Here is a 27,126-nt window from a genome sequence, read left to right on the forward strand (position 1 = left end):
CAGTAGATTGCGACGAATGTTATTTTTTTGGTTGCCGCTAATCTATTTTATTCAGTTCAGCCCCCCCCCCCCGTCAAACCTCAAACTAAATCACAGCTTTGGTGGTATTCTTTACACAAAATTTCAAATTGTCATTAGACTTTTATTCAATTATTGAGACCCCACAGCCAATGGATTATTTCGTAGAGCTCGCGCTCTTCTCGTGAAAAATAAAAATAGAATAATAAATGGTAATAATAACAATAACTATAATAATGAAATATCGCAACGGTTGCAGGTTAGTGCCACGTGTCCCGGCTGTTAAAGGATGGAGCCTCGGTCGCTGATAAGTGAGCAACTACGACCAAATAATTCCTCTTACCTGAAGACAACACCGGCGTTGAAAGCTTGTGCTCTAACACAAAACTATTTGAATCAGATGGGAACAACCTTCATTACGATATTGTTATTTATAGATTTTGGCCTAACTTCGATTCGCCTACAAGTAGGTCGAGGTATTGAACCTGGGTAAGAAACTAAACGATATGACATTACTCGTCGACACTTATGGGTTAAGTAATTGTCCTCAAACCGAGGCGATAAAGATTCACTGCATATTTTCTGAACATGAAGCTCGATTTATATATTCTAGCCAAGTTCGGGATTTAGCACTGTGAAACGTTATCCACGGAAAAATGACTCGCTCTTATCTGCAATGCCTGAAGTTATCCAGCTTAAATCTGTGCAGACAAACAGTCCCGACCCTTGAATTCGTACCGCATGACTGCAAGCGCTGGAGGCATTTGCTAAAGGTCAAACAGTTATCTGCAAATGCGGGGAATTAATTTTGATAAACCTAACCACCTGGGTTTGTTTTATGAAAAAAATATATATATATTAAGTTGAAAAAGTTGCAACACAGACTAATGTCTTGGACGGATTGGTATTTCTAGTCTGGAAATACATCTAATTTGTTCATGAATCAATTTTTATACGTTATCCACAAATATGCATTAATATCTAAACCTTCATGGATTCTCACTTTTTCAACATCACCTTAAAGATAGTTTTATACACATCAGTCCATTTCAAGGTATAAAATAAGGAAATTCACTTCGAAAACAAGGAACTGAGAATGTGAATGTACATGCAGTCAGTCCACTGTAACACCTACTCATGACGTCATATCGTTCGTGTTCTTTCAAATGGGAACCGACTTGGACGCTGGCGTAAACGTGTATTGCTGTCGGTTACTGGAAGAGAGTCTACCGTAGCAGAAGATTCACAAGACAGCGACGCCTAGAGATGCGCGTTTCACCTCCTCCACCCCCATCCCTTCTCTTTCCCTCTAACCATTTTTAATGTTGACGCTCAAAGGACACGAGTGTTGCATAACGACAATACATGTGGACATGCGAGTGCTCTCGGGTTTGTGTGCCCTCAATGAAAGAAAACAGAATGAGTTAAGGTCCAGTAGTGCCTTCATATAGCTTCCTTCTCCTCTTCCACCACTACTACCCACTCCCTCCCACCCACCGTCACCGTCACCACCGTCACCACCACCACCACCGTCACCACCACCACCACCGTCACCACCACCACCACCACCACCACGATTCACCCATCCCCCGTCCTTGTACGCATTCTGTGGCTGCTCTGCCCTCGCGTTCTCACTTTTGACCACACGCGCACACCCAAACGACATTTGGACGAGTAGGACTAATGGTGAAGAGCTTACGCCAAGAGGTGCTTAGTACTGATCGAAAGCAGTTTCACCCTTGCCTTGTGTGATCGGACAGCTGATGTACACCAGTTGTCACTACACCAACATCCATTCAGTAATAAGGAAGGGGGAGGAGAAGGAAGGAGAGAGAAAAGGAGAGGGGAAGGATGTTAAGGCGGGGGTTGTTGTTAAGGGAAGGGGAAGCGAGGGAGAGTGGGAGGGAAGGTGTAGCGGGAAGGGGAGAAAAAACGAGAAATTAGAGAGAATGAGGGGGATGACTGGAGAAGACGAGGTGGGGGGGATTGGGGGAAGGGGAGAAAGAGTAACAAAGCTTGAGTTACAGGAGAGTACCCGAGAAGATTACACAGACTTAACCCGAGCTTAAGAGAATTGACGGTCCCTAGAAGGTAGCCCGCACGTCAGTAACGATGAGTAAGCACAGTTGACGACGACGACGACGACGAAGGGGGGGGGGTAGGAGCCGTAGTAGCAGCGAGTGTCTAACGACCTTGTCCGACTCCCGGGAGGAGGAAGAAGGGGTGAATGACCTCACAACGAGACTTCGAGGTCCCTCGCGTCTGTTTGGGTGCTAAGCAGCTCACCCCTCGAGTTTCGTTGTAGTCACCCCTTCGGATTTTATTTCGGTTAACACCAAAATATTTAATTCAGATTTGGTTATGGCTTCTTCTGAATGGGTTCAAACAACTTCTACATTTATTATATACTGGTTGATGTCGATTGATTTTGTTCTAGGCAGAGCAAGACGATTTTAGTTGGCAAGTATAAAAGCTACCGGAGGTTTGAGCCCCGTAAGTGTATCATTCAGTCTGCCGCCAGGCGACTTTATTCACTTAAGGAGACCACCTCGAATCTACTCTTCTGAACGAAATCTCATGAAGCAAGAGGATTTACATTTTACGATGTCTTGCACATTCTAGAAAGCTTCGCCTAATCTTCTGAAAAGACCCTACAGCTGGTTCCTCCTCGTCCTCTTCCTTCACCAGAAAAAGTCTCCACGTCGAAATTTATTTTGGTTCTTTACACGAGTGGGGGGAGGAGATTAGAAAAAAAGGTGGTGGTAGTGGAGGATGAGGATGAAGAGGAGGGTGAGGAGGATGAAGATGAGGGCGAGGAGGGTGAAGATGCGAACGAGGATGGTGAGGAAGTTAAATTTTTTTGGGGGGTGGGTAATAAACCCAATGACAAATACATAAAAATAACGAAAACAAACGATAATACCGACAACAACAGCAACGAAAACAACCCTAACACCAAATCATCCTGAAAACGTGAACAAGTTTACACGACCCCCCCCCCCCCAAAGGTAGTCTGAAGTGTGGTTGGTGGTCACGAGTTCACCACGCGGGCCTTATTGTCCTCCTCAACAAAATCTCGAGCCTCAAGGAGGGGGGGGGGAGGAGGAGGAGGAGGACCTGGCTCCGCGACGGCGCCCAATTAGTTCGCCTGTGGAAGTGGTTGGTCACTCTTACCAGTGACGTGAAGAGGACGCTGCCGTCGTTCCCCTGAAGTACCTCTGTAGTGATTTGAATCAAAGGTCAAGCCAGCAACTCGCCGCCTTCAGAGGATGGCACGTGAAGGGGATGGGGAGGGAATGGGAGGGGAGATGGATGGGAAGTGGAAGGGGGATGGAAAAGGTACGTGGAAAGTGATGGGAAGGGAATGGATGGGGAGATGGAAGGACGATGGGAAGTGAAAGTGAAAGTGAACGGGGACAAGGATGATAACACCTATCTGACCTGCATCAAACCCAAGGGGAGATAACAGACATTGATCTATTCTGAGCGTTCGATAACAGTATAAAAATAATAAAATATAAAATAAAAATTGTACTTCAGTGGGTCTCTGCTGTATGCGAAGCCACTCATTACTGAATACAGGTGACAGTGTCCTCACAGAGCTATAACAGGGGAAAACACGCCTATCATTAGGTCACACTCATAGGGCCATCTACACCATCAATGGGGACAAAGGAAACGCCCACAGGACTCATGGTTGGCTCAAATCAACAGATACTGTCGAGAGCTGTTTGAGATGGGAAGGGCAACTGTATGGGAGCTGAATCGAGGAAAACAAGGGTAATGGCGTGTGATTGAAGCGGAAAAAAATCTTTCACTCAGTCAGGCTAGATATTTTAGGTCAAAGATATACATTATTAAAATAGAAGAAAAATAATAAGCCAGTGTTAAGATACGACTATCTTGAATCAGACCCCCACCCTTCCATCACAATTTTAATGATAGGTAAGCGCCTGGGTTCGAAGTGAACAACACATCAACGACGACAAAAGCATCGCCGAGTAGTCGTCACGTCACAAGTAGGCTGGGCTGAGCTCTCGACTGCTCAGCCAAAGCTTTCGTTTTCGCTTAGTGAACGACCAACTTATTCCCCGTCCCCCCTCCCCCCCACTGGGAGAAATCTGTGGTAAACCCTGCTCCCACCCCAACACGGAAAAACGCATCACCCATAAAGCGAAAAAAAAAACGTGAGGAAAAAAAATGAAAAAAATTGGAAGACGAAATACTTATGGCTTTTATAAAACTCTCTAAACTCTTCCTACCTTATCGAGCAAGACTGCCTCTTTCCCTCCCTCTCACTCACCTCAAGTCTTAAAGGCGCCAGACAACCTGAAAGACAACTTCCTATTCTCCAACGCAACGTCTTCCTTCTCCTCTCCTGAAATAAAATTACTTGGTGTTCCCAAGGAAACTGTCTCTCAAAAGCCACAACCTCGGGCCGAGAGGACGAATCGCTTGGTCATTGGGACAAAGAAACCTCCGAGGTTGACAAATGTATTCACGTTTTGCGCTGTTATCCATGTACCAAAGTTCAATGTGCAATACTCTGCACAGACCCAATACATTAGAATGTCCCCTCTGCAATCTCTTCTAAATATACTCAAAACATTAAAATCTACGGGTACAGAATCTGATAATACCGCCGCCCCCCTCCCGCCATCTCTCGCTATTGAAATCTTGGCTACACTATATTACTGGAAGAACAAGCAAAGCATTCATCTTATCCATTACTTAACCCCGCCCCCGCCCCGCATTGCTTCCTTATGGAAGTGTTGTGAATATGATGGATAAACTAGTCTGGCGGTAACCAGAATAATAATAAATTATTTGGGAAACTGATCTGTATATTTCTGCCCAGGAAACGTACTTCTCGGTAATAACAGATCCAGTTCCATGAAATATATGCATTCTTCCGTCCCCATGAATAATCCAATTCCCTCCAAGGATAGAAATAATCTGCATCATCCATGGGCAAGTGAAGCTGTCTTAAAGTCTTACAATACTTCCTGTCAGCAGAAGGTTTTTCTGTTCAGATCAGAGAAACCCCAGAGCAGTACAGAATTAAAGCTAAATCTCTTTCCTATTACTAAGTTTTTCATCAAAAGCCAACAAGACTACGTGTAACGTCAGAGTTCGTTATAACGAGGTTCTTACCTCGCCCGCAAGCGACGCCGGAACCCCGCTAATACGTACCTGCAAAATAAAGAAATATATATAAACAAGTAATCTACATATAGCCATTCATGTCACCACTCAGTCCCCTTGCATACACGTATCTGAAGAATCAATTTTCAGCATATGAAGATATAAAACAAACAATTACGTGTACAAATAAAAATGCTACGAAATCTACACTATCCTACTTTCTAAATTAAATTTATCAAGTTCCCCATACCGAGAATCACTCCATTTGAGTAAACCTAGAGAGATAGAGAGACGGTTTTCTTTTCTTTGTCATCTCCAAAGTGAAGCCAACCAAATGATGAATATGCAATCGTTAAACGCATTGGTTAAATTGCATTTTCACTACCTTCGTATTCAGAGAATACGATCATATTATAATTTTCAGTATTAACTGTGCGCGCGCGCACGTATGTATGTGTGCGTTCCCGCTTTTTGTAGCGAGCAAAGGTATTTCGGTCCACACATTGGTTCTGGCGTTATTTTTTCATTTTAATATGACCTCTTATATTCAAAACTTGGGGCTTTACCAAGTCTAAATCCGTAACTGTAACCATCTGCATACACGGTACAGAAATACCACTCGACTTTCAATGCCTTCCAATTATATTTTTCTCTCCCCTCTGCATAGGAAAATGTTTAACTTCCCTCGATTCATGACTGATTTGGTCTGCCTGTTGCCAGGCGATTTTGCGATTTTGTTCATTAGAAGGAAACCTTTCTGTGCAGCCAAATGTGGTCATGCAACATCTCTCACCGTGGATGTTAGGCCTAACACTGGACCTTAAGATATCAACATCCTCATCACGGTTATAGTTCAATTCAACTCCGAACATTAGGCCAATTACATTTTATTAAGTTGAGGGTCGCACGCAGTCCCGAACGACATACTGGTCGACCAAGACCCCACCCCTTCAAGGATCAGTCCCACTGATGAATAAAATTCAACCCAAGTAGTTGCTTGGCGTAACCGTCTTTAAGCCTCAACACTGTTCCGCCTTACACCACCTGTTGACCCAAAATCCCGGCGATTTTTTCCCCAATTAAAAAGGCCGGGCCTGGGACCTGAATGGAACACAGATCGACATGATCACCGATTCTGGGCCAGTCCAGCCGTCAGCTGAATAAAACACTTTGGCATCACGCGTGACACACCGAGCGTGGCCGTGTTGTAGGGTAGCGTCCCTGCTTCGCCAAGACTTTCTCTCCAGATTAGGCCTAACGCTCTGCACGACTCCGCCTACTCGCTCTAGTCCAAGCCGCCCGTTATTTCTCAGGAACTCCCAACTGTTTTATTCAGCTGAAAGCATCCTAGGATGCATTGGAGGGATGGGGTGGGGTAGGGGGTCCCTGCTCTCTTGCCTGGCCCTTCCATACCAGATGATACTATTTAATATTTTTTTATAATTTGTCTTTTATTATTTGCTTGATTCACATTATTAGTTCTGTCAATTTATTATTATACCTATGCATGGATTTTATTATCATTTATTTTTCTGGATTTTATTAATTATCATTTATTTTTCTATGTCTATTTTTTTTTCGCATCCGACCTAGTTATGGACCAAAAGGTCTTATGTCGGCATGCTCCGCCTTTGTAATCCTTCTGTCCTGGCTGTCGCCACACTATTTCATTCACTTTCGTGGCATCTCTTCTGGACGTTTGGTGCTCAGTCTTTCGATTATGACCTTCCGTAGCGTGTGGGGTTTGTGCTTCAATCTAGGTGCCGTCTGTAGCACAGACGCCCTTTACATAGTCTGCCCTGTTTAAAGCCAAACGACTATTTCATATGGGTTTAAAGAAGTCAAAAACCATGTTACTACTTTATATTTTTTCTGACTGTCGCCAGGCGATTTTATTCGCCTCCGTGGTATCTCCTCTGTTGTGAAGGTGTTCAAGAACACCTCTACTACACAGACCTCTCGGCACCTGCGACCCAGGTGCCACACCTCGACATCTTTGACATCCGCAACCTCTCTTATGGTGCAAACTAACTGGAATGCAAATCAGTCCAACATGTTTGTATATTTTTCGAATTGTGATACTAATTAAATAACAGTAAAACGAATCTATTCTTCCTCTTGGGGGATACTCTATCTTTGGGCGACACCTCAGGGGAGAGGGAGGGAGGGATTAGGGAGGTGGGAGTTGGGGTCCCTAAGCAAAAGAAACCCAGATTGCTAGCAACTGCACCAAAACTTCCTACAACTGTAATTAGATTCCCATTATCAATATAATGTGCTAAACACAGTAAAGGTTGCATTCCGACACGGACGTGACACAAAGTGACACCCTAACGCCTGGTGGGCGACACCTACGACACGCCCCCAACTCTCACACAAAAATGGCAGAATACGTTGACAGTATACATTCAAATCAAATGCCAGATGCCATATACAGTGCATTGTATCCTGAGTATAGAGTCTTGTCACCATTTCCACAGAAGATTCCCGGGGAATGAGGATGGAGTCTGGATGTAGAATGTGTAAAGTGGTGTATTACCCTCTCATAGGGCGACATTTAATCTCTACTTCTGCTTCCTTCTCTGGTTATGAAGGCTGCCTTCTCATCAGAATAAATAGGTGTCCTCTACTATGAAAACGGTTTGCCTCCACCCCCACACACATTCTAGACAGACGTCGCTAAGCGATTGTATTCAGCAGTGGGAAACTGCTGGCTTTGGGGGTAATATTTGGACCTCTTAGGCTACGGTTACTATGGATGCGAATTCTGACGAATATGTTCGGACAAGTTCGGACGAATTCGAAGAAAAAACAAACTCCATGCATTCCAATGAGTGTCTTTACAGTGGCAGCAACGAACACGTCAGAACACGTACGAAGTCGTCAGAACCAATTGAACGTTCAAACAAGTTTGATTTTTTCATGCGACCTGCGTCTGTTTTTGGTATTTTTGTGCCTTGAATTTCGATTGATTTTATTATTCCACCATGGATAACGATAAATTGATCAGCCTTGTGTACGAGAACAGGTGTTTGTGGGACATGAGAGACAAAAATTCTTGAAATAACATTTGGAACTCTCCTTTGTCGTCTCTATTAGAAAATAAATGGTTGACATGTTCAGTTTTTCCACCATTTAACAATACTAACTTTATTAGCGGACTTTTCAAGAAAAAAATATTGATCAAGTTCGTCCATCTTTGCTGGGCGGCAGAAACGTAATGACCATCAGAATATCAGAAAACGCGTACAGTGTAACTACCTTGTTCTGACAAGGATTTTTGACGTATTCGTCAGAACACATTTTCGTCAGAATTCGCATCCATAGTAATCGTAGCCTTAGGCTTAGGCGAAACTCACTGACGAAGCTCGCCCTCCACATTGGGGGGGAGTCTGCACTCGTTCTGTCAATGGAGGGGGGATGATGATGGTGGTGACGACGACGATGATGATGATGATGATGATGATGATGAGAAGATGGAGGTGGAGGAGGAGGAGGAGGCCGATGCTGGAGGATGTAGGTGGCGAGAGGGGGGGAGCGGAGGTCAACAGAAAACAAGAGCGAGACGCTGGGAAAACAGGAAGCCGAGCTCGCGCGCGCACCCTCCGTGCGAGAAGGGCATACATCACCGACGTGACAATGTACAAAACAATCTCGTCCTTCCGCAGCCACAACAACAGGTGAAGAAGAACAGAGCCTTGCCGCATAAGACGAGTCGACTGAGTTCGCAAAATGGAGTGGGAAAGGGAGAGAAAGAGAAGGTCGGGGAGGTGGGGAGTTGCGCACAAGGGAGATGGAGAGACAAAGGGGAAAAGGCGGACGACAACAAGAGTGACGGTTATGACGTTATGGAAACTACAACGACGAGCGGGCCACACCGATCTGACAAAATTTCCCTGAAATTGTCCATCGTTTTGGACCTTTCATCGTATTCTAGCACTCATTTCTCAGTTGAACAAAAATAACTACTTTGGCCGCAGAAGTGGACGAATGTTGACAGCCATCATAACCCAAAAGTAGAGAAGTACTACTATACACTTTAAAACGACACTTTCTTATTCTATTCCCCACACCATCATTCAACCTCGTTATATCCGATCATTATCTAAGTGGGTTAAATCTAATCAGGATGTAGTGGTACTTATTTAACTTATACTAATCTACGATATACAAGTTTTCCTTTTTGCAACAAATTAATAGCAATAAATTTCAAATCAATCGCCGTTTATGAAAATGAAGTCACCTGTTGTATTCAACACCAGGGAATTTTAGTCTCCCGTGCGACACTCCTATTAACTGACACTTGACTTCTGACATGGCCCCTCCTCAGTGTCACACTCCTCATTATCTGTGTCGTACTTGAAGGACCAGGCTCTTACATGCTATAATAACCAGCAGCCGGGAGCGACAAAGAGCTCTATAGCCTCGGATTATAAGGGCGATTATCCCCCGCCACGATCTAGCTCTGTCCTCTTGGTCGAGGAAGACGAAGAGCTCAAGCCAGGAATAGCTTTGCAGCTACCTTTGCCCTACGTGTAAATGCCGATGCTGTTGTTTGATTCTAACCAAGTTTCTCTCGTGAGAAGAATGATTGAACAAGACACGCCACTCGGCATACCAATGTACAAAAGCGAGCTTGTATTGACAAACTGTTGTTGGGGAGGAACTTGATTGAAGGGCTGGAGTCTACGCCTAGGATTGCTTCACTGAAGCATAATCAGTCCTCATGAGGGGGGTCAACCCCCCCCCCCTCCAACAAACACACAGACAAAACACCTTTCAACGCTCCACCTGTGGAATGAAGAACTATCCCTGTCCTCTGCCACCTTCCTCGGATCAATGGTGATGCAACAAACTAACGAGAACTATTACCATTATTACCACCAACGGTTCGCCAGTGCTTCTACTCTAACTGACAATATCGCGCCAAGTTGATGACGAATAACCACATGCAGTGAATCAACCACTCAACCAGGATGGTCTACACACGTGCACTCAAGATCCATTGGGCTGTAAGGTCATCTCAATTACAATACTCCCCCCCACACCCCCTTCTCCTCGTTCCGCTGACGTCATCAGCAATTTAAAAAAAAAATTAACATCGGCCCAACCACCAAGCTGCAGCAGCCGGTCTTGGGCATGTGGGCGTGGTCAGGCAGCTACTTGTTGCCTCCGGTCTTCTTCTTCTACTCTTCTCTCTACCTCTTCAAGTCCCTATATTTATCTTCCTTCCTAAATCTCTCCCTCTGCCCATCCCCTCCCTATATCTCTCACTCTTTCTCCACCCCCTATTTCTTTCTCCTACCCACCCCCTCACTCTCTTTCCCTTTTCTATCCCCACCCTCCCTCTCTTTCCCTTTCCCATCCCTCTCTTTCCCATCCCCACCTCTCACTTTCCCCCCCTCTATCTCTCACTCCCTTTTCCACCCCTTCCTTATATTTCTCCCTTTTCCCCACCCACCCATCCCCTCCTCCCGATCTTTCTTTATATTTCCTGGCATCATTTCCGATCCAGCGGCTCCTTACGACAATCACGGGCAAAGAATTCTGGACAAATATCAAGGACGAATCAATCTCGTGTATTACTGTTGTGGAAATCCATCACCCAATGACAGGCACTCAACAAGCTTGAGCCGAGCAGTATAACCACTAAACCACCCTGACTACATTTGAAAGAAGAATGCATCTCCTTGAACAGCGATTTATTATTACTTTAACTGAATAGTGTAAGAACCTACCTCGGTATTAGTATCCTTTCGTATCGGGTACTATTCCTTTTGTTATATCTACCGCCAGTTGATTTTATTCATCCTCCCGGCACATCCTGATCGCAAAGAGCACGTTTAGTTATATTTTCGCTTTTTAATTAATTACTGCTGCGACTGTAAATATTTCGATGACAGACAGCGTGGAGTCAAACGTTTTGACGTCATCAGTGACGACATGGTGTTGCCATCACAACTGTCGTTATTATTATTGTTATTATCGCTGAAGTTGTTCTTGCTGTAGTTGATGCTATTGTCGCTTTACTTGACGGTATTTCTGCTACTGCTGTTACTGTTATCGTTGTTGTTATTGGTGTTATTTATGCTGCTGCTGATTAAGCTTGTAGTGTTGCCATACAAGGATGAGAGTTTTCGCTCTATATTACAACACTCCTCCAAATATTTATCGATATTGTCCTTCGCTACCCGGGGGGGGGGGGGGGTGTCACAGCAATTAATAAAATATTCCTACGACATCTCCAACCAGAAAAATCTTACATGTTACAGTTTAAGAGGCTTATAACTTTCCAATTGTGTACTTTATATGCCTCAGCGCACTGAAACTGTCTCGCCAATGCATCCCTATGCCCACCCCATCAACCTGAACCCGACTGACTCCGACCTCAGTTATGACATCACTGTTGTCAACTATGACGTCACACCGAAGACGCCTGTCACCAAGCAGGCAGGAAGCGAAGTCTATTGAGCTCCATGGCCATGTCCTCCTTGAAGGGCGAGCGATCTCACTCCCATTAGATCACCTGGTCGCCCGCCCGCCCGTCTCGTCAGCTCACAGGCATTCGCGTGGGAGGCTGAAGCCCTTGGGTTTTCTTTCCTGGTATTTTTTTCCTTGTAGGAGTTTTCTGTTTTGTATGACATTTTTAACCCTTTACAACCTAAGGCCATGCAATTTTAGTTAGAGAGAGGCGAATAAAGTAGTCTGGCATTAGTTAGAAAAAAAATGACAAAGCTCCAAATATATAATCAAACAATCCCGACTACAAGGAAAGGAAAAAAATCATCACATTCTTTTTCCGCAGTCTAAGCGCCACAACTATTTATCACAACAGAAGTGCATTGAAACATGGTTATTCGCGCTAGTGATAAATCTTGAGGCGGATAGACAAACAAGATATAAATTTACAAAAACATAAAAGTTTAAAATTAGTGATTAGCATTATTTGTGAAGCTTCATAAAATTTGCCAATTAAAGAAAATCTTACAATATCTTCCCAAAACTACTATTCCATAATTACAATGACACTTCTCTATTTACCGAGACTAAAACATTAACGGAAAAATTGCATGAGTAATACAGAAATTAACCAATTTTGTAAAACCTTCATACAAGCACACAACATCGCCAAATTTAAACAAATGAAGTAGGTTGACAGGGCCCAGCCGACTCCTGGTGGCTTCCCGGTTTACCGGTCAACATGTTCCTCACCACCCGATAAATATAACAATCAGGTTTTTTATCTACCATCACACCTGCATGTATACATTTTACGTTCACACACCCCAATTTGAATACATACACGTCTAGGAACACGTCCACATGTACGTACACGCGCGCACACACACGCACGGAGTAACTTACCAACAAAGATGGCACGTGTGAAGTATTTAAGAATTCCAAGGTCAGCGGTGACATCTGGACGTGACCGTATTACGTGGAGCGGATATGTCTCACGAGGCGGGGCACTCCCAGCATAAGCATGTAACACGATAAAACTCACACGTGCATTCACGCACGCGCGTTCCTTTACATACAACCGCGCGTGATCTTTCAAAAACGTCCATCAAGGCGCATGCGCGCTAGCAAATAGTCTGTGTGTGGCTGCGCGTGTATAGTTGCCAGCAATCTTAATTGTTGTCGCGCTGATCGGTGTGGTATGCGAGGTATGCGCCATCTTTGTTTTTGTCATCGTGTCGCGGATTAAATGGACATTTCTCTTGATCTCCGTGGGATGAAGATTTTAGCAAGTTATGTAATGGCGAGCGCCATTTTTTTTAGGTAAGATGTACAGAAGGTGCCAGGTCATGCACTTCATCCGGTTTAGTTATAATAAAATAAACAATGTATAAAACGTAACAATAACAATAGTAATGATGTTAAAACCCAGTGAGCGAAATGCCACAAACACGAAGATATTAATCATTCAAGGGTAAAGGACCAAATGTGGTCTCCTGCACGATTTTATTCTGGCTGAAGCCATTCGTCCAATTCGGCTTACTCCACAATTATCCTGCCTCGCGCCATACGTCCTTTATGTTCACAGCAGCTGGCGTCCCTGATCTGCCATGTTCAAATGACGGGCCAGCACCAAGTTGTATTGTGAGCCGGTGTCCAACCCAGAATTGATTCAGCAACCTCGAAAGTTCAAAACCTTGTTGCCAGGGGCAAGGGTTGTGTTTTTGGACAGGGGTGGATGGATATACGAGGATGGAAGGGCAGCGTGGGAGGCGGCAGAGTACATAGGTGGGGGTAATAATGCTACAATGGCAAAATACCTCTAGAAATGCACGAAAAATGTGTCAGTAGTAGGAGGAGGAGGAAGAAGGTAAGGACGACAAGGTAGGTGAGGAAGAGAAGGTAAAGGCGAGAAGGAAGAGGACAAGGGGAACGAGGGCGAGGATAAAGAGGACAAGGAAGACAATGAAGAGGACGAAGAAAAGCAAGAAAATAACGACGACGTAGAAGAGCTGGAGGAGAATGAGGACGTGGGAACTGAGAACGAGTAGGAGAAAAGTGGCAAGAATTTGAATTCCAGAATACCAGAGCTCGTGAAGGTGTGGGTGGTGTAGAGGTGGGGACCTAGCCGGCCAAATCTTAAATTCAAATTCTAAATCGGTTGCATTGACGGTATTTATATCAAGCCAAGGCATTTCAAAACGGCCAAGCCACACGTCCTCGCTACATCGTACAGCAGTAACAAACATGAGACAAGAAGTGCAGCTAGCTGAAAGTGTTGCCAAAATGTGAATATTGATTTTACCAAAATAATGCTATATTAAATATATGATTTTATTTCTATAAATATTATACATCATACATTACTTCACATATCAATATATCATATATGATGTATAAATGTGTTTATGTACGTACATGAACGTTGCAAGACTCGAAGTATCGTGGAAGGGAGGGAGGGAGTGCAGGGTTCCGGCGATATGACGTCAGCAGACGACTACGAAGACGACGAAGATGGAAACCTCAATCGCTATATTTAGAGTTCGAGAAAATGGAGCCAAGAAAGAACAAAGAGATGGAGAGACGGAGTATTGGAATATATGGATGAATGGGTGGATACAATGGATGAAGTGATAGAAGGAACACGGCAATGTGGGAGAGAAGGAGGGAGGGAGGAAGGAAAAAGGAAGGGCGGACGGAGAGAGGGATATTTTGCAAGAGGGAGGTTTGGAGATAGGGAAGAAGGGGTGAGATGGAAGGGATGGGATTGAAGGGGAAGAAAACAGACGCGAGGAAGAAGATGAATGACGATGGAGCGGGCGAGGAGGAAAGGGCTGGGCAGGGTGGGAGGGAGGATTTAGGGGGAGAAGGGGGAGAGAAGATCTGGAGTGGCAGGCTTTTTACTTAGCTCCAGACTGGTCTTGGGTCTTGCTCCAACTGCCCACGGCACAACCCTCCCACCTCCCTCCCCCATAATAGCTTCTCCCCCCTTCCCTCCCACATAGGTTATATACAGTGTACTCATACATTCTCCCTACCACTCACTATTCAACTCCATTCTTGCTCCCTGGTATTAGATGTATTGTATTGACTTACTCATGCCTTTTCAGTTTCCCCTACCTGAGCACACTACCACTACCCTTCCCTCCCTGGGCCATCTCCCTCCCACCCTAACTCCTCCTCTTCCTAAGCCCTCCTTCCTCCCCCACGTAAACCAACTTCGCTACCCTCCATAAGCCTTCACCACCCCCTCCCTCCCTCCTCTCTGCCCTCCCAGGTTCTATCCCTATTCAGTTTCCCTTACCTCCCTCAGCCCCCTTAATAGGGTCTTTGGCTTGGCTGGTTTGGGCTGCCTTGGCTGGATCTATTTTGGGTTAATTGGCCTTGTTCTGAATTGGTCAGACTTGCCTTTGGTTGATCTGGTTTGTTTTGGCTTGCATTGCCTTTGGTCGATTTGTTTTTGGTTCGTTTTCGCTTGTTTTGAGCTGTTTTGGCTTCGTTTGGGCCGCTTGGGCTTGTTTTGGGCTGATTTGGTTTGGTATTGTCTCATTTGCGATGGTGTGTGTCGAACCGAGGCGGATGTTCCTGGTTAGGCTTCCATCTCCATCTTCGCCAACGCCTGTATTTAGATTGACCGGTTGGGTAAGGTAAGGTCATACATCAGGCTTCAGCTGGGTTAGTCTTTGCTAGTATACTTTGCCCAGGGCTTGACCCGTGGAGGAAGTGAGAAAAGGGGAGGAAGGAGGATGATGACGAGGGAATTGAAGGGGGAGACGAAGAGAGAAGAAGATGAGGGAAGACGAAAGGGGAAGAGGATGGGGGAAGACGACGGGGGAGAGGATGGGGAAAAGGAAGGGGAAAGGAGGAAGAGAATGAAGATAAGGAGAATGAAAAGAGAAGGAATGGGTGGAAATTGAAAAAAAAAATGGAAGACGGGAGGAAAAAAGATGAACAGAGGATGATATATATATATATATATATATATATATATATATATATATATATATATAGAGAGAGAGAGAGAGAGAGAGAGAGAGAGAGAGAGAGAGAGAGAGAGAGAGAGACAGACGAGAAAGAGAATCATTAGCAGCCCCCTTCCCCCCCCCAAACAATTCCTCTCCATCGTCCTTCATATCGGAGGAGAGAGCCACACAGCCACGATGTCCTCCTCCCTTTGATCAAACGAACCCATGCTCTTCCAGAGACCTCGTCACTACTTATCTCCGCCCTCTCTCCCGCCTGCTTTCTTGGGTTGGTTCAGGTGACGGAATCTCCCCAGACCCAGCCGGCCTCACACCACTCCTGGTCCTACCCTGCCCTGCACCTAAATCCTATCAAATTTACTTGATCCAACCTCCAATTAAGTCGTCCGTCCTCTCCTCCTCCTCTTTCTGTTTGTTGGTGTCTGGGTGTGCCTGTGTCTGTCAAACTTAAACACACGTCCAATACCCCGACTACGCATTCTCGCTCACCCACACTCATAAGTACATAAAATCTGACAATCCCATGCTGGCTCAGCTCTGGACCCAGAAAACTCCCACAACCGGAAAAACAACCACAGCCGGAACATTCCCCCAACATGCACCCGGAAACATCACACACCTACACACTCCACACACCCTACCATCCTCTCCACATACCCTGCCAACCCCAACATATATACCTTACCAACCCTACACACACACACACACACACACACACACACACACACACACACACACACACACACACACACACACACACACACACACACACACACACACACACACACACACACACACTTCTCCTGCATGCTAGAGTGTGTGTGTGGGGGGACTTCTCCAGTCATCACTTGAAGGCACTCGCGACTTCCTCCTACACACTCATTCCCAAACTTTTGATGGGACTACGGAGGAGGAATAGGAGGAAGTGGAGGAAGAAGATGCACAACACAAGGACACGAGGAGACCCGTCTCGCATGAAAGACTTTTACAACACAGGGGGAGATGCATATACACGAAGTCCCTTCATCCCCGAACTCAGTATTAGATGCAACAACTGCTGTTCAATTTCCTTGGCCAATCTCTCTGCGAGTCTGCGACTTCGCGTGCTATGAACCGTGACTAGTGTTTACAAAAAAAATCTTCCAAGACTTGGAATATTTCCTTTCTACTCTTGGAATATTTTCGATGTTCTTTTTCAGTGAAAACCATTGTAGCTGTTCGGAGTCTGTTCAGCGTCACGAACTACCCCGTTCCTCTCGGAGAGACCAAGGACGGTGCCTCCTCACGGAAGATTTTATAAAATAGTGGGTTTCATCGAGTCTACTCTTAGAGCGAACTTGCCCCGCCGCCGGGCAGTCTCAAACATCCTATTCCTGGCCCTTCGCCCAAAATAGGCGAAGCTAAGATATTCGGCCAAAGAGCATCCCTACTACTGTACGAATACATAAGAACATACCGGCAGGAGACCTTGTGGTTCATATCTAGGTCGGATGCTAAGAATCGTTAATTTTTTTTTTCTTTTGACACATGAATATTTCGTATTTTACTCGAGGCAAAAGTGCATAGTCTTTGTACGAGTGCTTGGGTGACTTACTGAAAAACTCGAGCGATAAAGTCCTAATACTTTGCGACAAGTTTTACGATCGTAAAGTTTCGCGATCGTAAAGTTTCGCGATCGTAGTTTCGCGAATCCGGTTCCACAGCTGAGTCCCTGAAAAACAAGCTGGTCACTTGTTTACTTCAAGTCGAGAGCTGCAATATACAGGGTGTCCCAAGCCCACTATGGCAATATTTTTTCCAAGACCTCCTTCACGAATACTTTGATTAAAAAAGAATGTTAAAAATTTCAATACTTATGAACAATCACGCGTGGTATTCCACCAGTCAAAATATCCCACGTGCGGTACAATGTCTTACTATTAAAACTAAATTGAATGAGAGAGAGAGAGAGAGAGAGAGAGAGAGAGAGAGAGAGAGAGAGAGAGAGAGGGGGGGAGGGGGGGGCTTTTGTCAACAATATCCAGCACCTCTATCCTTCGCGCCAATATCGCACAGAAGAGGTTAGTCAGAGGTGGTCAAGGTGGGGTAGTAAAACGAGAGGATAGATGTTAAAATAATCACCATTTTACTTTAATGGATTTTAGAGAGACACAAACACACACATACAAAAACACACACTGAAAGACACAAACACACACACACAAACAGTTTAGATAAAATGAGATATGAAGAGGGGACACCACGAGCATAGCTCCCCTTCCGGTAAAATACAACTAGGTAAATACACACACACACACAAAGACAGAACGTTAGTTTCTCAATGCCAAAACTACTTCTGGGACACACTGTCCTTGCACTAGGCCATCGACAATCCTGACACAAGGCCTTGACTGTCCTCGTGGTGATGGGCACGTCAACATGCCCTCGCCGTCCACGTCACATTACGTAACGTCTCGACATGACGTAACAGCCCCCACCCACTCTACATGCGGGACACGCAGACGGGGGATGGTGGGTTACCCCCTTCAATGTGGTGACGCATGCGTAGTCGATGTTCAGGGTGAGAGATTAATTGGATGCAGTTGGAGGTGTGGTGGGAAATATCAGTGGGGGTGGAGGAAGGCAGAGATCCACCGCTCGATACCCTTCCCACATGAGAGGCCCAAGTTCCCCCACCCCCAATTACCCCAAAATAAATTCTCGTTTCCCGAACTGCAATGAAGACTATGAAACACGTCACCGAATTGAAGACTATGCCTACGGGCTCCACGCGAACTGCCCCTCCTACACACGTCCACCTTTACGTGCGGCTCTGCCGCCGCCAAGAGATTTTATTCATCTACGGGGCGCGCGCATGCACACACACACACACGGAAGAAATGAGAAATTATGAAAAGGAAATAATAGAAAAATGCAAGGAACAATCGAAACTATTTTAGAGACATGTGAACGGTAAAAAAATAAAATAAAATAAACAATATAAAAGTTGTGCCAAGGAAGTCATGAATACACAGAAGAACAAGAAATGGCAGAAGTTATGAGCAACCACTTCAAATCTGTTTTCACAATTGAGAACACACCTTACTGTGAGGGAATAGAGAGATAGAAATCCACCCAATGAAGGAAACGACTGTAACAAAGAAGGAAACGAGTGACCAAATAAAAAACATTGATGTTAGAAAATCGCATGGTCCGGATGGAATTGTAAATTGGATATTGAAGGAATGCGTAAAGGAATTAACAGATAAAATACACACTATAATCAAATGCTCGCTCAAAGAAGGTAAGGTACCACAAGACTGGGAAAATGCAAACATAGTACCAATATATAAAGGAGGAAAAAAGGAAAATCCAACTAACTACAGACCGGTCTCCCTAACAAGCACAGTAGCTAAAATATGTGAAAAAGTGATCAAAAGTAGATGGGTTAAACACCTGGAAGAAAAATCTATACTAAACCCAAGCCAATTTGGATTTAGACAAGGAAGATCATGTACAACAAACTTAATCTGCTTCTACTCGAGACTAATAGATATTATAGATGAGAGGGATGGATGGGCAGACTGTGCCTATCTTGACCTACAAAAGGCATTTGACAAAATACCACACAAGAAATTAATAAGAAAATTAGAATAAATAGGTGGCATCGCAGGAAAACTATTAGAATGGATGGAAGATTTCCTGACCGGGAGAAAAATGAGAGTAGTAATTAGAGACAAATACTGAAATGGGAAGAAATGATAAGTGGTGTTCCACAAGGGTCAGTGCTGGCTCCAATCATGTTTGCCATATGCATAAACGACATGGATGAAGGAGTTGAATGCTATATGAATTTCTTTGCAGATGACGCAAAAACATTAAAGAAAGTAAGAACAGAAGAGGACTGTGATTCTTTACAATCAGACCTGGAAAAAATCTGGAAATGGACTTAAAAGATGGAAGTAAACTTCAATATCAAGAAGTATAGCATAATGGAGTTTGGAAAAAGCAAAAACAGAATTTCAAAAAATTACAAAATTGGCGAAGAAGAAATAAAAAAAGGTGCACTCGGAAAGGGACCTTGGATTATTAATCAGCAAAGACATGACACCGGATAAACATATAAACAAAATAGTCGGTGAAACCTACAACCTATTAAGGTCAATGAAAGTGGCATTTGACTACTTGGATGAAGACATTAAAAAATATTAGTTACATTGGTTAGATCAAAGCTGGAATATGCAGCGACAATATGGACACCCAGTACTAAAAAGAATACAAGGAAACTAGAAAGAATAGAGTGAGCAACAACAAAGCTGGCACCAGCTCTTTCCAATTTAACATACGAACGAAGATTATCGAAATTGGAACTACCAACACTAGAGCAGAGAAGAGAAAGAGGTGATCTACTGACTATATTTAGAATCATGAAAGGAATGGAAATCCTTGACAGGAATGATTTACTAAAAATGACAATGGAAAAACAAGGTCATGAAAAACTCAAAAAGGGTAACTATAGAAGAGATCGGAAAAAGAATAGCTTTCCCACACAGAGTGATGGATATATGGAGTAACTTAGATAAAGAAACAGTGTGTGCAAATACTATTCAAGATTTTAAGAAACAAATTGATGCTGAAAGATACAAAGACGGGTCACTACGAGCATAGCTCCCTTCCCGTGTAATACAGTAGGTAAATACAACTAGGTAAACACACACACACACACACACACACACACACACACACACACACACACACACACACACACACACACACACACACACAAACCCGGTAGCGAACGTGGTCTAATTTCTATTTTGGGTAACACAGGGTCTGAATCCAATTCAGCTCTGCGGGAGCCATCATACTGAATGATATTAGAAGGGAAGGACGGGGGAGGGACGGAGGGAGCGGAGAAGAGAAAAGGGGGGAGGCGGATAACGAAGAGTAAGTAGGGAGTAGAAAGAGGAAGAATGGGAAGAGGAAAAAATAGAGGGAAAGGTATCGAGGGTGGGAGGGATGGGGGAGAGCAGATTGGGAGCGACGGGGAAAAGTAGGGATGGAGGAAGGGAGGGGGGAGATCAAGAAAGGAGGAAAGGAGAGAGGGAGGGAGGGAGGTGGAAGAGCAGGGAGAGGAGGGATGAATGGAGGGCGGGAGGGGAAAGCGGGAGGGGGGGAAGCGATGTACGGAGGGAGGAAGAGGACGGGAGAAAAGCGGGAGCGCGCGCGCGCGAGAGAGAGAGAGAGAGGAGAAAGAGGAGAGAGAGAGGAAAGAGAGAGAGAGGAGAGAGAGAGAGAGGAGAGAGAGAGAGAGAGAGGAGAAAGAAAGAGAGGAGAGAGAGAGAGAGAGAGAGAAAGAGCTGAGTGAGAGAAGGAAAGTATCCTTTTCCAGTTCCCCGACCTGCTCTCGACATTGGACGTGTTCGTACACCACCTGCAGGTGCACTCGACCTGAAGTTCTCCTCCCGAGGAGCCGGAAAGACGTCCCACCCCCACCCCCACCCCGACCCAAGAGGCTGTTCTCTCCCAGGTGGCGTTTCCAAGCCCGGTGTTCGAGGCGTGAGGCACCACCCACCCTACGACCCCTGACCTTACCTCCCACCCCCCAACACCCCTTCCGTACCAGATGGCACCTTTCATGGTGTAGCAGTTGCCACCCAGGATACTTCAGTCAGCTGAAGGAGGCATCTTCGAGAGCGAAATTGAGAATTAGGTAAGTTACCAAATAATTGGATTTTATTCATACCACTTCTTGAATATGTGGCACCAACTGAATAGCAATAAAATTTGTGTAGCCCCGTGTCTATATTCCACTTTTAAAAACAGAAAAATAAATATTTTACGGAAATAAATACATTCAAGACTTGGGTGTCATAACGTCAAGTTAACGTCATTTCTTGAATTTGTAGCACAAATAGATCAATAAAATGTGGCCCTACTCTCCCTTTCACAGAAAATAAACAAATAAATTATAAAAAATAAACAAGTACAGAGTTTCAGAGGCTCTCCACGAGGTTGCTGACGCAATTCCTGTATATAAAAAAAAAAAAAAAAAAAAAAAAAAAAAAAAAAAATCCGTGTGGGATCCGCCGAAGAAGAGGGTCGATCCCGGCAAAGGAGAAGGCTCAATGGGTCACGACCGCAAACCTAGACAAAGACGAAACGGTCAACCCCTCCCGACACGAAGTGCCACTTTTTCTTTCTCCTCCCTGGCACTCCCCCACCCTTGATAGCGAAAGGGAGGAGTCAACTTTAGCAAAACACGACGGCCCCTAAGGCGCCATTTGCAAATTTCACAATAATCTGTCCCAAGCCTGCTCTCGTATATGGGCTAGACTATCCTCGGCCAAGCTGGGGAAGTGTAGGAGGCACGCACGAACCCTCTTACGAAGATCGTCATGGTTTATTGGTTAGCGTCGAGGCCTGGCCATCATACGAGCATATGTTCGATTCCCGCATAGGGAGGTAATCAAGTATCTTCACATACTACCTGTGGCTACCTCCCTAGTAAGGGGGAAAAAGCCTTGGTATATGTATGTATGTACTACCTGTGCATTCCACGACCGTGCATTTACTACCTATAGATTTTTTTTTTCCGACGGCAGCGTCGCAAACCTACGTGAAAGGGGTGGGGAGGTCGTTTTCAGTGTTCCATTTTTTGCCAGAACAACTTCTCCCCATCGATTCATGACCACGGACGATGGATTCTGGATAATTGGAGGCATTAATCAATTCCCTCATGATGAAAAAAAAAAAATGCTACGGAAGGAGTGAGGGACCGAACGAGGGTTAAAGGGAGGAAGGGATGGAGGGAAGGATTGATGGAAGGAAGAAGAGAAGAATTTAAATAATCTACAGGGAGCTTATTTTTAACAGATACGTAGTAGTGTAGTACAGTAGCTTTATCGTACACATCTTCCCATCCTCATTCACGCAAGAAGTATGGGTTGATGGGTAGATGAATGGATAGAGAGGTGTGGTACGGGAGTGAGTGAGAGATAAAGGGAGGGATGGGAGAGATGGGGGGGGGAGAATGGGAGGGAGGGAGGGACAGATAAGAACCGAAAGTATGCGCCAAAGTCGTCAAGGACACTCACCGGACATGGATATCACTTGCTGCCTTACCAACAGACCGCCTCATGTCCCGAGACTGTGTGACCTCTAGAAGGTGACCTTGTTGAGGCGGATCCCTCAAACCAGGTGACGATGACGTAGGCTGTATTTACGAGGGGTGGGGAGGGAAGGGGGTAACCCGTTTTCTTTTTTCCTCTCCTTTTAACCTTGTGGGGTCAACTGATCGTTCTCAAAGTAACCACGTTTATGTATTCAGTCGTACATAAGGATGCATGATTAACATTGCATCCTACCAATACTTTTCTGCAATTCGACCATTACACATCTATACTTCCTTTACCGTAGCGAAAATTAAAATCTTGTTGCCTTTTATGCTCATTTTCAGCCTGTAATTCTCGGATTTCGTTAAATCACAGCTTCCCACTTTCTGTTTTTAACTGCAATTACATAAGATATATGACGTGAAAAATCAGCAAAATACAAAAGTAATAAAATCTTCGCCTTCTTCACATCTCTGCTCACCTTCATCTTAACATCACGAGCTGTCGTCGTGAGGCTTCTGCGATAAACCTGCGTAAAAAAACGCGGTCGGTGTGTGTGTGTGTGTGTGTGTGTATGTGTGTGTGCGCGCGCGTGCACGAGTGCATGAGTGAGCAAGTGAACAATTGTGTACGTGTATTTGAGAGAGCGAGAGAAGGAAAAAACGAGTGTGAGAGAAACAAAAATAAAAAGAACGAGAGAGAGAGAGAGAGAGAGAGAGAGAGAGAGAGAGAGAGAGAGAGAGAGAGAGAGAGAGAGAGAGAGAGAGAGAGAGAGAGAGAGAGAGAGAGAGAGAGACTCACACTGTCTCTCTCTCTCTGGTCTGCGGGGGACACCACAAATTGCTCGAAGCTTCCATACCTCCTCAACGTAAGGGGAGGGGCCCCCGAGAACGCATGGTCCGTCTCGATACTAACGTCGGTTACAACCCTCCGTTTCTTTCCGTTAAGTCACCCCTCCACCCCCCACACACGAACCACTGCCACGATTTATAGAGTTAGCCTCCACTCCCACTGCATCCGGGTGATTTTATTCAGTGGAGGAAATGATTATTCTATCCCTTTCCACCCATTCTCTCGTACCCCACTCCACGTCTACCTCTCAATCATACCTCACCTCTCTCCTACCTTCCCTCTCTCTCTTCTACCTATCATGCTTCCTCTCTACCTCTAGCATACCCGTCTCTCCTATCTCTATCCCTCCTCCCCCGCTCTCCTATCACATATCCTGTCCTCCTCTCTTCGTCTTTTAAAAGCTATTTTGGGATTCAAAGAGGGGGCTGCGATGACAAGTCTGTAATAACCATGAAGCCTAAATGCAGGGTCACCGTCATTACAGCCTCTGCTATTCAGATTTTTTTTAAGGTTGAAAACTCTCTTTGCTAGTGACATCCCAAATTAAACATCAAACCCTTCATGATATTTAACGTTAACTAACAGGGGAGGGTAAGGCTTGTTGTTGTAATAACCAGGCCATTTTCTTTCATTCTTGCTGCCGCCAGGCAATCATATTTACAACCAGTCTATATACTTTACCTCGACTAACCCCTTCCGTATTGGATAGTATTCCTTTTCACTACAATTCTATCCTGAAATAAAACAAACACACACACACACACACACACACACACACACACACACACACGTAGAAAATGAGAAGGACCTGGGAGTCATTATTATAAATAATATGTCCCCTGAGAAATATATGAACAACATTTTTGGAGAAACTTATAATCTAATAAGAACAAAGTGGCATTTACATACCTGGATGAAGAAATGGTGAAGAAAATACTAGTCACTTTGATAAGACCAAGATTGGAGTATGCAGCGACGATGTGGTCACCAAGTACAAAAAGAATGTATAACAAAACTTGAAAGAATACAAAGAGCAATTACGAAATTGGCACCAACACTCTCAGAACTATCATATGAAGAGAGACTAGCAAAACTTGAGCTACAGACATTAGAGCAAAGAAGAGAGAGAGAAGACTTGATAACTATTTATAGAATCATGAAAGGCATAGAAACTATTGATAGAGAGGATCTAATAAAATGGGATAGTAGAAATACAAGACACGGAAAGAAAATAAAGAAAGACAGTTATAGAAGAGACCTGAAAAAGAACAGCTTTCCCCACAGGGTAATAGACGTTTGTAACAAGTTAGATGAGAAAGTGGTGTGTGCAAAAACAATACACGAATTTAAAAAGTCTAGATAAAACGAGATATGAAGACGGGACTTCACGAGCATAGCTCCCCCTTCCCGTAAAATACAACTAGGTAAACACACACACACACACACACACACACACACACACACACACACACACACAGAAAACATTCGCCTCGTTTTGGCAAACTGAATATAGACCTGAATCAACTGCAGCCTGCTCACTCAAGGCCGACGCGGCCGAGGGGAAACTTAAAATATTTACGTTGGTATCTGCAAGAGGTCAGGGCGAAGCCAATATTTGCAATAGAGTTTATACATTATCATTATTTTTATCACCATCACAAATTACTATGTATCACTGCAACTTATCATTTTACTATCAATCTTATTTATTAATCTTCACTGGGAACAAACACCTTGCGCAGACTACCAAGGGGTCACAGTCGTCTTCCAACTTACCGATTTCACTATGCAAATACATCGTTGGTCGTCAAGCTAGGCGCATATTTTTCTTCAAAAGCAAAACCTCACGCCGTAAAATAAATACACCAAATATAAAAACAGAAAATTATCATTAACAACCGCTACATTTACATAGTATATCGTGGGTGATTTAAAAAATTCAGACTCCACGCACGCATGCGCGCGTTACGCATTTTTCTTTTTTCTTCTCGTAGCATTGCACGATCTGGGCTGGAGGTGGAAAGGTGAAAGAGGGAGGAATGCTGGGTGACGTTGGCTGGGAAGGGACTGGGTGCAAGGGAAGGTGGTCTTATCAAGAGCCAGCTGGGGCGGGGCGGGACGGGAGCGGAGGCCGTTGGGGCGGGGCGGGAAGCGAGCCAGCGTTTGTGACGTAGCAAAGCGGGGCTGGGCGAGGCGAGGAAGAACACGCATTCTTCATTTTATTATTACTTCTTTTATTATTTATAGACCTATGCGTTACTGCTGGCCTGACTATTGTATTTTGTTTCTTTGTTAACCTGTATTTTTCTTTTATTTGCTTCCAGCTATTTAAGTTTAAATATTATTTCATTACTTAATTAAATTTTGTATACTCCACTATACACTTGATCATTGATGGGGGTAGATGCATGGTGTGCACCATTTGCACTACCTAATTTAGACTTAGTAATACGTCTGCCGCCTACTTATACCAAAATGCCCTTTACTCCTTATAAGGGGGTAGCCACCCAAAGCATGTGCCCACCCCTTCACCTATCCCACACCCAACCAATATCCATTTGTTTTCCTTTCTGTCTTAGCTCATTGATGTTGAATTATCCCTGGCAATTCCCATCACTCCGCCGCCCACTCACTGGATCAGAAGCAATGCAACAACACACACCAAAGCAAGGTACGGCAGCCGAAGCTGTCGATATTTTTTTTATATCAGTATTACTACTACTGCTACTACTATTATCATCATTACTACTAAATTTTTGCCTAGTGTGGGTCCTCTGCAGGACCACAAGACTACTCCCATGGTACAGACAACCTTTGTGCCTAGCCACGGTGGCTTCATCCTTTCAGACGCCACAAAACTTGCCCGTTCTTTGTCAGAACATTATCTAGCAAGTGCGTCACGATAACGGGCACAGCTGAGGCCGTCTGTAGTGTAGGTGACAACGCCGCCTCGATAATTCTTCGGAAGGCGTCGGCGACGGGTGCCCGCGAAATGACTAATAAGAGCATAGCTCGCAGAGGTCAAAGTGTCACCGCGGTGAGGTGGGATTCGAAGATTCTTCCAGGTGGTGGCTCTCTTCATCTCCTCCTCTTCCTCTTCCTCAAAGACCTGTTCTTGCGAGAACTTCCTATTTCCCTTGCCCTCTCTTCTCCCCATTTCTTTTTACCCATTCCTCTCCCTTTATGCCTTTCTTTACGTCTACACCTTTTTTTTACGCATTTTTCTCCAACATCTCCCTGTTCCACACACTCACTCAATTTTTAGTTTTATTTGCTTCCTTTCTTGCTCTCCACCTTTTCCCTCTCTTTTCCATATTTCCCTTTTCCTCCCTACATACCTTTTCTTTCCTAAATTTCCCTCAAGACACCTCGCTTTCCTACTTCCTCTTCAACCTCGTAGGCCTCCTATTCATCCCCCACTTTCCCATCAGCCTCTTCTTCCTCCTCCTCCCTCTCCCATCGCTTTATTCCTCTTACTCCCTCGTATGTATCTCCTTTCCTCCCCTCCTCCTCTGGAGGCACCTGCTTTCCACCCAACTACCCCTCGTCGTCTCCTGATCCTTTCTCCTCTTTAT

General features: G+C 44.6%; 1 protein-coding gene across 5 annotated transcripts in view; it reads right to left on the reverse strand.

The window, feature by feature from the left end:
- The window catches only part of LOC143035830 (sestrin homolog), a 128,108-nt gene that overhangs the window by 26,359 nt on the left and 74,623 nt on the right, over positions 1-27,126 (reverse strand). For 2 of the 5 annotated variants that reach the window (XM_076202860.1, XM_076202862.1), the window contains one exon: positions 5,173-5,211. The exons of the other annotated variants lie outside the window; for them this stretch is intronic. In XM_076202860.1, the coding sequence (XP_076058975.1) occupies positions 5,173-5,211 (39 nt within the window). The remainder of the gene's footprint in view (positions 1-5,172; positions 5,212-27,126) is intronic. 5 annotated transcript variants of the gene reach the window in all.

This window comes from Oratosquilla oratoria, chromosome 19 (genome assembly GCF_046742065.1).
Source record: "Oratosquilla oratoria isolate Oo_2021 chromosome 19, ASM4674206v1, whole genome shotgun sequence".
Taxonomy (NCBI): domain Eukaryota; kingdom Metazoa; phylum Arthropoda; class Malacostraca; order Stomatopoda; family Squillidae; genus Oratosquilla; species Oratosquilla oratoria.